Source organism: Sinocyclocheilus rhinocerous, unplaced genomic scaffold (assembly GCF_001515625.1).
Source record: "Sinocyclocheilus rhinocerous isolate Xijiao unplaced genomic scaffold, SAMN03320098_v1.1 scaffold5165, whole genome shotgun sequence".
Taxonomy (NCBI): Eukaryota; Metazoa; Chordata; class Actinopteri; order Cypriniformes; family Cyprinidae; genus Sinocyclocheilus; species Sinocyclocheilus rhinocerous.
In genome coordinates, this window is record NW_015652777.1 from 105,571 (window position 1) to 117,173 (window position 11,603).

Sequence of the window (11,603 nt, forward strand, 5' to 3'; positions counted from 1 at the left end):
CAACTACACATAGAATTTGGCAGGGAAATGTGCTTTCGTCATGAACATAGAATGCAATGAAATGTAAAAAAAAAATCTTAATTGAGCTCAAATAGTAATTTTCTTAATGCAAAATATAATTTATATAAATATAAATAATTAAATAAAATAATCAAAATGTATTCTTCTTTTTTATGATGTGACCTGAACACGTTTTCATTATTCACACCACATCACATAATTTATGTTCGGCTGCAATAATAGAAGAGTGTGAGAGGCTCTTTATCAAAGGCCAAACATTTGACATCACAAGTTAAAAATGTACAAATTCCTTTTCCAGTTTTATCACTCCCAGGGGCCAAAAGCCAAACTGTTATACGGATAAAACATTGTCCATGACTAAACCTCTGATTAAATGAGTGATTATCTAAGCTAAACTGGGGACAGAGTGGTCGAAGCATTTCTTTAACCAATACCATTTTTGGCTGGGCTTCAGAGCGGCAAATCATTTGTAAAGGCACAGGGACACTTTGCCAGAACTTCCTGCTCTGAAATCACTTCTGCTATTTCTGATATAACAGGCACTCCTGTAACCGATACAATACTGCAGCTTTATAGAAGACTCTAAGGGCACTGGATTATAGTAAATACAGACGCTATATATGCCATATGATGCACATGCAATCCAAGTGAAAGGTTTTGACACATCTACTAAATCAGAATAATAGTAAACAAATGAACGTATGGGAATTATGTACTAAACAAATGAAAACTGCATCCTTAATACACAACACTGTCTTATTTCCATTTCCTTTTCCATGGCAAGATCCTATTAGAGTTGTGCTTCAGGACTCAGAGCAGCAGTGTGCAGGGCATAAGTCATTCCATTCACTTCTGTATGCAGGAATGAGAGGCTACGGCCAGCAGTAGCCTTGAGAGTTCAGATTGGCAGAGAATGTTTGGATTCTGTTTCCACAAATAGGAGAGACTCTGTGAGAGAGGGCAGCTGTGTCGCCATGTTGTCTAGCTCAAACACCAGAGTCCTCAAGACGGACTGATTGGTCTGGTTGTGCCATAAAATGCTGCCCAGTCAAAGACAAGAGTGTACTGGATGAGATATGCCAGGAGGTGTTGTGTTTGTGTATAAACTAACTAACTCTATCTAACCTATCTATCCATCTATCTACCTATCCATCTATCTAGTGTATAAACTCCCCAACCAACCAACAAACATTCTATCTATCTGTGTATAAACTAACCAACCAATGCTCTTTCTGCCTGCCTATCTGTCTGTCTATCTAGTTGTGTCTAAAATAACCAACCAACTAACTAATGTTCTATCTATCTGAGTGTGTATTAACTAACTAATGTTCTGTCTGTAGAGATAAAAGGATAATACAATTTGACTGGTATATAAGAAGTTAGTGAAGGCATATACATTTGTCAGGTTGCATATCCTAGAAGGGTGTGTGTGTGTTTGCTGGATCAGCAGCATGGCTGTCTGTGTGTAGCGCTGACAATGGCCATCAGCACGGCTCAGTAAACACACTAGAGGGGCCGGTCCCGTGGCAGCCCATTGTGGGCACAGGCACAGAACCAGACAGAGAATTACAGGGCACAGACAGGCAGAATAGCAAACAAACAATAATGTGCATAACTCATTAGGAATGTGTAAACAAACACATCCATCAGCATTCGCGCATAGACCGGAGGCATTCGTTAAACTGTCCGCAGACACTTCAGCAAACAAGAAAATGAGGTACACTTCACTGAACACAGACATAGACGGACTGAAAGACAAATACCACAGTAAATGCTGCTTCTGTTAGAGCCCCTTAAAATGAAAGGTTCGTAATAAAGCTTAGTTTTTTAGTTAGTGTTTTTACCTCGAGTAAGGGGTGTTGTTAGTTATGACTTTAAGCAGAATGGCTAAAATCCCTTAACCATGGTAAAATCACTGTAATTCAGGACAATAAAAATGATACAATAAATAATTAAATGCATTAATAATTCATTCATTCATATTACAGACTGTAAGGCAGTTTCCTAGTTGCCAAGGAACTAATAGAAGGTGTAGTAATATAAAAATCAATTGCTGGTCACAGATGGTGCATCTAGACGCATCTGTCTTGATGCATCTCACAGTTGTGAACGTGTTTCATCCCATCAGAATTTGGAGCCGGAGCTGTTTTATAATGCAGCGCTCACTGATGACACTAGCACACATGTATCCATTCATCCCGTCTGTCTGTCTAAAGAGGGCATTGATCTGCGCTGAGACAGCAGTCAGGACGGGACTTTGACACTGTCTGAGCAACGTTCATTTCAGCTGATTAAAAGCCTGAGAAATCAATGAGCAGTTTCTGATTCAGCATTTGAACCGATGCCTGGGAGTCACGCGCAGGAAAGAGAGACCCTGTGTCCGAAATTGCCCCCTATACCCTTAAATATGGCACTATTTGGGGACAGCCATTATTAGTGGTGTCCGAAATCTTAGGCTTGGTTGGATTGCCTTGTCAGAACCCGAGTTCCATTGCTCCCCCCTCCCTCTGCTCCCACTGGACTGCGTTCATATTATTTTATTTGTGTCTGAACTGCGGTTCGTTTGCGTCATCAAGCCAGCAGCCGTTTACCCCGTTTCTTAGTAACGACGATGCAAGAGAAGGCGGCAAAATGCGTAGCATTGCTCTCTTCACTTTTACATTACTGTTTTTGAACCGTTGGATTTGTTTACGTCTGTCTTACGAATGTACTGCAAATGCTCTAAAGAACGCTGAAGGCGAACAGAAATGAGATATACAGCTAATTTCAAATAATTGACAATAAACACATTTTTTCAAATAATATGTCATTAATAGCGGCTCACTTCTGCGATTTGGTACAATTGCATTCATATCAGCAGAAAAACGTACAGGAGTTTGCTTGAACCGTACCTGAGACCACCCCTTTTAAGTGGATGCGGGTACGGTTCGCAGGTGTGCACCCAAGTTCGGAAGACAGCGTTCACATCATCCAAATGTATGGATCTGAAGTGCTAGTGTGAAAGCACTCTTAACGGACATTATTGAGTTCACTCATTCAATCCCACAATGCACAGCAAAAACGAGTGTACAACTGATGTAAATTTCAAATAATTGACAATAAACACATTTTTTCAAATAATATGTCATTAATAGCGGCTCACTTCTGCGATTTGGTACAATTGCATTCATATCAGCAGAAAAACGTACAGGAGTTTGCTTGAACCGTACCTGAGACCACCCCTTTTAAGTGATTGCGGGTACGGTTCGCAGGTGTGCACCCAAGTTCGGAAGACAGCGTTCACATCATCCAAATGTATGGATTTGAAGTGCTAGTGTGAAAGCACCCTTAACGGACATTATTGAGTTCACTCATTCAATCCCACAATGCACAGCAAAAACGAGTGTACAACTGATGTACGCTCAATGGCTAGAGAATACCCATAATGCACTGTGAGAGTCACGAGGCAATGAGTCTCGCCAGAAGACGGTGCCGGCAGATGAATCATCCATCCATTCATTTTACAAAGCGCTCATCCACGCTCATCCACGGCATACAGCAAAATTGTTTTGTCAGCGTAATACAATACAGGTAAAAATTCATAGTAAATTGATAATTAAATAGTTTAATTAGGTTTTATACATAATTTCCATGACAGAGTCAAGATAAATCCTTTCATCATACTACTGGAGCTGCCAATTTGCCAGTTTCAAATGATAATTAAACTGCAAACACAGACTATGCAAAAGCGGCAGTCCTTCTGCACTCAGTGTCCAAATTCACTCACTCGTTTTCATTGACTCCTTCAAGTGAACTGTATTAGTGGCCTAATGTAAGGAATAGTGAATGAGGATATAGGGGGCGATTTCGGATTCAGCCAGAGACTTTGGAGGTGTTTGTTTACCATAGCCCCGGTGAAGGAGTGCGGGTGCAACACTGTCGTGTCTTCTACCACTCGTTCGCTCTCTCTTGCAGTCGTCAGTCTGTATGAAGAAAAAAAAACATTTAAAGAAGAAACAACTAGCAATTGTCAAAACTTTCCATTTCATTCGAATTAGGTTTGGATAATGCAGGAAATATTCACAATATATTCGCAGGCAATTTAAAATACTGTGAATAATATCACAATGATTTGAATTTACTTTTAATTAGCCTACTACTTTCCTAAATAACAGTCTTATAATTAGTTTCTTAATCAGTTTAAAACTTCATGAAATGCTCAAAGTCTCCATATGACCTTTTTTTATGTATTAATGTGGGTACATTTTTTCACATAGGTAATTTTTTTTTATATATATATTTATTTACAACTTATGGTGGTGCATATTAAAGAATGGGATTAGGCTAATTATTATTCTTTCTTGTGGTCATTTACAGAAAAACAGCTTGGAAAACATGCTAGAATTATTTCCACTTGATTTTTAGACTTTATTTTACTCCTTGCCCTACAAATTTTGAATTTACCAAGCAATAATGGTTGAAATGATGGTTTCTCAAAATAGGAAAAAAAATTAATTCCAGTATAAATACATAAATATCGAGATACATATTAAACATAGGAAAAATGCAAAAAATATTCACCCAGTCCTAATTCACACACATGTACTTAGATCTTACCAAACTCCTAACAGCAATGAGGTGAGGTTTGTTTTGGATGTTCCCACACTGCTGGCGTCACTCAGTGTTATGACATTGAAACCTGTGGAGAGAGATGAGAAAAAAATTAGACCACAGTTTTTCAAGCCATAACTCTCCATTCCAAACATTGCATAACATCTCTGACAATACTGCTTTTCACACTTTGGTAAATATAGCCGTCATGGTGCTGATGGCAATCTGTGGGCAAAGGCGGGCAGAGCCGTTCATGAATGCTTGTGTGGTGAATTCAAATCACTGACGCATATGCTTGGATCGAGTTTTATGAAAAGAGGACAAAATGTACACAGCCATTCATCTCATTTGTCATCATACTCATCAGTTAACTGGTGATTACAGCACTAGCATATGGATGATCTCAAAACTACAGATATGAACTAAATGCCACAAAACTTTTTAATTCGATAAACTGTAACATTAAAGTTAGCTTGGAAGAAAACAAGCAACATTCTGTAATAAGTGCAATTTACACACCTAAAATTCAAATGAGAAACACCGTATCATTAGTTTCTCTTCTTTGGAACTGTACCAACCCTCAAAACCAACCGGTTTTTATTTTTCTTCCTATGAAAGCTATCTGTGAAGCTCTGCTAACTAAAGATGCATAAAGAATGAGATGACACAATTCCACAGAAGATAACAAAACCCAAGCTGTCAAAGACTAAACAGAGCAGAATTACACCATGTCATGGATGGGAGGATTTCAGTGACCCCGTGTGTCTCCTGAGAGTCATATGTGAGTGAGTTCGGTTGGTTAATGGCCAGAGGGCAACAGCGTCCCTATGCAAAAACGTTCAAACACATGCTTCCAGAGAAGGCCACACTGACGCCATCTGGAAACTACTGATAAAACATATCTCTAACAAGAAAACACTCATGTTTACTACAGCTGAGGAGTCTGTCTTCAATCTGATTGGCCATTTTAGTGACTTGCAAAAGTACTGCAGTCTCATGACCTGAACAAATGACAGTGCAATGTGGTACATGAAAACTGTTTTATGCAGTGCCAGTCCCAGACCATTTCCATACTGGCCCAGATCCAAAAGCATTGTTTCAGGTAGAAGGTTCTCCTTATTTCACATGACAGGCCTCATATCTGTATTGGGTACACTGTCATACACTGAAGCACTTCCGGCGGATGACGCAGCACGTATGTGTTGCGTGATTAGTGACGAATGCGGAGAGAGAACAAAACAAAACGCCGGTCATGAATTAGAAGTACAAACCGAGGATTTGCAAAGAAAAATGTCGGAGGATTTCGATATAAACCAAGAAGAGACTGGTTTTCCTTTGCTAAAGTAAGGAAACTTTGCTTCCTTTGCTCCTATAAACAAACTCGAGAGACTAGCATACCTCAGAGGCGTGCGCGCTGCGTCATCCGCCGGAACTGCTTCAGTGTATGACAGTCAGCGGAAGTGAGAGAAAAGTGTTTATTACATTTAAAATATGGATATTTTTCTTACAAAAACTCATGGATTCGCTACAAGGGGCCTTTATTCATCCCCCGGGGCCGTCTGCGGCACGTTTTATTATGAATGCGTGAGCTTTATTTGACGACTTCAACTGTTCAACTGCAACACCCGCTGACTGCAATGATAGAGCTTGGAATAGCCAGGACAATTTTTAATATAACTCCGACTGGATTCGTCTGAAAGAAGAAAGTCATATACACCTAGGATGCTTCGAGGGTAAGTAAAACACAAGCTAATTTTCATTTTTGGGTGAACTAACCCTTTAAGTGCCATTGTTTTGTGATACACAGGCTTTTTATCTCATCCTATTTCAAATTCAAAACTCATATTAACTTTCATTAAATGATTTCATTTGCTGTGGTTCTGGAGATCCAGAGGTGATGGGGAAAAAACAAAACTTCAATTTTTTTTCTCGATACATATTGATACTGAAATATCTAAAATATTTTCAATATTTTTTTCTTACAGTTTTGTTACAGCAAAACTAGCTGCTCTTTCTCACTCTCTCTTCTCACTGACAGCAAGTTCACGCACACAGCAGTGTAATGAGAAGCATTTATCAACATGTTGTCTAACAAAATACACATTTAATAACATTTTACTCCAAATTCACTTCATAATTTCAATTGAGTGTTTGAAATAACTACATTTTGTGATCTGATGTGGCTTCTTATAAAATTTGGCTGAAAATATACAATTTTATATTATTATTACATGGCTCTCTGGAATACTCTCTGAAATACTTTTCAAAATATCAATATTTTTCTGGTATGGCATCGACAACACTAGTTACAATAATATTTGGACACTTGAAATGTCTGAATGAATACATAATGATTTTACATTGTGAAAATGCTAGTAGAACAGGTCCATATTTTGCTAAGACACCTGCGTTAAATTGAGGAGACTTCATTCATCCACTAAAAATCATAACAACACCAGCTGATTCAAAGACACTGAGACATCAAAAAAATGATGAAGAAAACTGAAGCTGAGAGAAAGCTTCTGCAGGGTTTGAGCACAGGGGACTTGATCTAATGGAAGGCATTTTGAAATATGGCGTAATTGTCCAAATACTTTGTGGGTTTGCTGTGCTCTAAACAAACAGCAAGAACAGATGTTTATCATTATGAGTTCATTCATAAACTCAACCACCCGCCCTCCTGTCACTAAGGTTACTATTGATCGGCCCACGACACGCAGTCAGTGACGTGTAAACACACAATCATTGAGGTTTTATCTACTGCTGCGTTTAGATACCAGGCATTTGCGCTCATTCAGCAGGTTGAGTTGACTTTTAACCAGATGCATTTCATTCCAAAGTCACACCATGAGTCAGATTCAAACCACATGAGAAACCCAACACCAAAACACAGCCGAAGAGCCAAAGGATCGTCTAGCAGCACCACGCGGATCTGACAGAAACACAACAAATCCAACACACGCCTCTCTTCAGCGAAACCAAGGCAACCACACATTCCCTCAAAAATACCTTAGTTACTGCAGTGAAACTATGGTAACTCGGTATGGAGTGCGAGAGTTGGGCTCATGAAGTAAAAATCCAATTGATTTTCTCTATAGGGGAATTGGTCTTGAACGATAACTTAAAAATCTTTAAAGAAAGACATTCTGTGTTATGAGGTTGTTAATCAATGGCATATGCTTTTGTTGAAGCCATCAGTTTGCATTATTTCAACATATTTTTTTAATAATCATGTTCAACAGTGGAATTCCTGGTGAAAAAACTGACATTACCCATGATTCCGCAGAAAAATATCAACCAATCAGAGAATCACCACGACAAGCAAATCACGCCAAACACTTGGACTAGTGCCCGTCCACTCCCATGCAGCACTGTGAATGACGTGTTTGAGAGCGTAGTGACATCAATTCAATAGTTTTATATTTCTATATTGTTTTTAATGTCATTCGCAGTGCTTCATGGGGTTATAGTTCTTTCCCTCAAGCTGTTAAAGGGACAGTTCATCCAAAAATGTAAATTCTGTCATTATTTGCAAACTTGTATGAGTTTCTCTCTTCTGTTGAACACAAAAGAAGATATTTTGAAGAATGCTGGTAACCAAACAGTTGACGGTAGCCATTGACTTCCACAGTATTTTTTTCCATACTATGGAAGTCAAAATCTACCATTTGTTTTAACGGAATATTCATTTCTTTGGTTGAACTATCCCTTTAAATATTTTTGTAAGATTTTCAATCGCTTTTTTGCTTCAAAATCAAAGTTTGTCATATTGTGATTCTCCTCGTAGCTGGTTGGTCTGGTTCATGGCTTATAACTCTTAAAGGAATACTTTTTAAACATCCCTATGGCAAAAATGAAAGGGAAAAATACAACCGGAACCAAAGCTGCTGAAAAAGTTGCACTCATTCTGAAAGCCTCTTATTTTACAATGCTTGAAGACGATCCCATTATTTAGGAACAGTCACCATGGTAATAACTATTCTGAGTTATTGTTGTTACTACAGTAAAACTGTCTAAAAATATTCTAAATGTATCTTGCATTGTTTGAATGAGACATGGTTTATTAAATAAGTATTATTAATGTATTACACTTAAACACTGAGCTTTACTGCCATGATGCCATGTTAATCACAGTCTTCACCAAAATATTGTAGTTATTTCAGTTATTGTTCCAACTGTTAAGTCATAATAATTACAGGATCTCCTCCAAAAAGCAAAGAAGCTTCCAGAACATATACTGTAGTAACAATAACTATGGTAACTGTTATTAATGCTGGTAACATGGCAGCTAATGCTACAAAAGTACTCCCAGCTTGATATTATACACCAGTCATAAAAATGAATCCAAAACGATGCATTAAGATTTTGTAAGCATTACTTTTACCATGGCGACCATAGTTTAGATCCAAATACTACAGTGAGTGTTTTCTTATTTATTACAACCGTGGTGAATACCGCGAAATGTCAGTTTTATTGCTGTAGCAACAGGGTAAACCTGGTTACCATGGCAAACTGTTGTAAGGGGCTCGCGTTCGATCTGTCAGTCAGACGCGCGGCGGTTGTAATACCGACTGACTAACCGACAAAAACTGAGTATCAAGGCCGCGTTTCTTCCTCTGCCATGGGTCAAGCTTATATCAAACCATCTGAATAGCAACAGGCTCTAAACCGCGCTGGTATTTTACCGCTCATATGAAGCATTTTAGACATTTCTCCTCAGCCGAGGCCCGTTTCGGCGTCTGTTGTTGTTGTTGTTGTTGTTGCGAGCGGAGGGCGGACCCCTCAGATAAGGCCTCAAAAGGGCCGAAATACAAACGCATCCAGCTCGAAAAGCACTCAGCTCACTCACCTGAGGGCAGCCTGCGAGACAGAGCGGGTGTACGCCTCCTTCCGAGCGGCAGAAGAGAAGATTAACGACGAACAAATCGACAAATCGCACCTCGTAGCCATTTGCAGAATCGGCCCGTCCCACTGTGGAATCCCGTCGTCATCGCAGTTACCACGACGTCGGGACGTCACGACGCAGATTGCGTCAACACGTTCGAACGTGTGGGGGAGGGGTGGATCTTCTTCTTCTTCTTGAAATTTTATTGGCGGTTGACAAACAACAAAATGGTGTATTTCCGCCACCAACTGGTATGGAGTGTGGATCAAAAAAGTGACTTCTTTCCTTCCCCCTTTTTAAATTTTTTTTAATTCTCTCCCACAAATTAGTTATTTTAAGGAACTGACCGACCTTTTTTCTCCTTATCCCATTGTTTTTGCCACCTTTCCTTCAGTCTTTTCTTAATAATACTCTTGATTTCATTCTTACTTAGATTAACAATTAAGTTAATGTCGTTGTTTTTAACTGCTTCTTTTGCTTCTTTATCTGCAGTTTCATTTCCTTGGACGAGGGGTGGATCTGTAAACATGAACAAGCTTTGAAGTGGATCTCGTAACCGGTTGTTGGCGCCAGTGAATGCGTAAGTATATGAATAAATAAATATTTACAGATAGTGGAGATGGGAATTTGACATAAAAACAATGTAAACAATATCAAATTGACTGTAACTGAAAGTGAATTAAAGGAAACAATTGAAAGTTGATTTGAATTTGAAGAGGAGACGGGTGTCACCTTTTTTTTAGTCCACGTTCAGGTTTATTTAGTATGGGATTTAAAACAATAATAAAATAAAAAATATTTATTTATTTATATTTATCTTTTTTTTTAGATATAAAAAAGTTTTTTAAATATATATATATATATATATACATATATATATTAAACTTTTTATCTAAAAATTCTGTCTTTAATTTTTGCCATTCTGCGTTTGTATCTCACAATTATTACTTTCCCCCTCATTTTATATCTCACAATTATTATAGTCAGACATTATAGTCAGAATTCAAACTGTATATCTCGCAGTTATGCCCTTTTTCTCAGAATTAAGAGAATTCTTCTTCTTTTTTTATAACATTATGTATTATATGTTATATATAACATTATTTTAAATGTTTTTTAAAGTTGTGACTTTTTATCTTACAATTCTGACCTTTTTCTTGCAATTGCGAGTTCATAGCTCTCATTTCTGACTATTTCTGACTACTCGAGTCTGAGAGAAAAAAAGTCAGAATTGTGAGAAAGAAGTCGAAATTGTAGTTTAAGTCATCGAAATACCTTTATTTATTTATTTTTTACCCAGTGAATACAAATCTGTAAATCTGTTGGCAATTTCATGGACAGTTTAAATCATGAAATGGCAAGAAAATAAGCATTTATGCAACTGGACTTTTGATTGTTTGTAAATGTGCCTGTAATTTAATACTCCCAATGTAAAGCTTTTCTTTTACTAATAAAACTACTTGAATCTTGCTTAATAAAATAAAGTACAAGGTAGGCTATAACAAAAAACACAGACAAGATAGGTTTATACAATGATGTACTGTATTCAATAATGACTCGGTACATATGTATGTGATTAAAAGACACATGACATTTGACATTTATTTGTCCTCTCTTTAACAACCAAAGCTTTAAGTGCTCTGCCATAAGGTCATAGGAAACACACCAGAACGCTACAGGAAATTGGATGGAGGAAAAAAATGACTATTACCTACCCAGGCTTTCAGAGGAACAACCAGAGTTTTGCCTCCCCCTTGTGTTAGTATTCAGTGTCATACAGAGCCTCATTTACACACACACACACACACACACACACTGCAAACACACACACACACACACACACATACATACACTGCAAACACACACACACACACTGCAAACACACACACGCACAAAATTAGAACCAACAATTAAGTTTTCAAGTCTGAGAGTTTTTTAATTCTTTAATTGAGGCTGTTTAATTACTAATATTTGAATAAGCAAAAAGCCTGTGTTTCCGAAGGCTCAGGGATAATTCTAATACAAACACACTCAAGCACCAGAGATATTAAAGTAATCTTGTTTAGGCCGAGTTACTTCTGACCTCTAATTAGACTGGAACGGCACT

The 11,603-nt window shown here is 37.9% G+C and overlaps 1 protein-coding gene across 1 annotated transcript in view; it reads right to left on the minus strand.

Annotated features, from left to right (window-relative positions):
- Positions 1-9,593, minus strand: part of LOC107715154 (myotubularin-related protein 3-like) — a 28,729-nt gene extending 19,136 nt beyond the window's left edge. The window contains exons 1-3 of the mRNA XM_016521220.1: positions 9,461-9,593; positions 4,618-4,699; positions 3,905-3,983 (exon numbers count right to left, since the gene is read on the minus strand). Coding sequence (XP_016376706.1) covers positions 3,905-3,907 — 3 coding nt within the window. The 5' untranslated portion in view covers positions 3,908-3,983; positions 4,618-4,699; positions 9,461-9,593. The remainder of the gene's footprint in view (positions 1-3,904; positions 3,984-4,617; positions 4,700-9,460) is intronic.
- Positions 9,594-11,603: the final 2,010 nt, after the last annotated feature.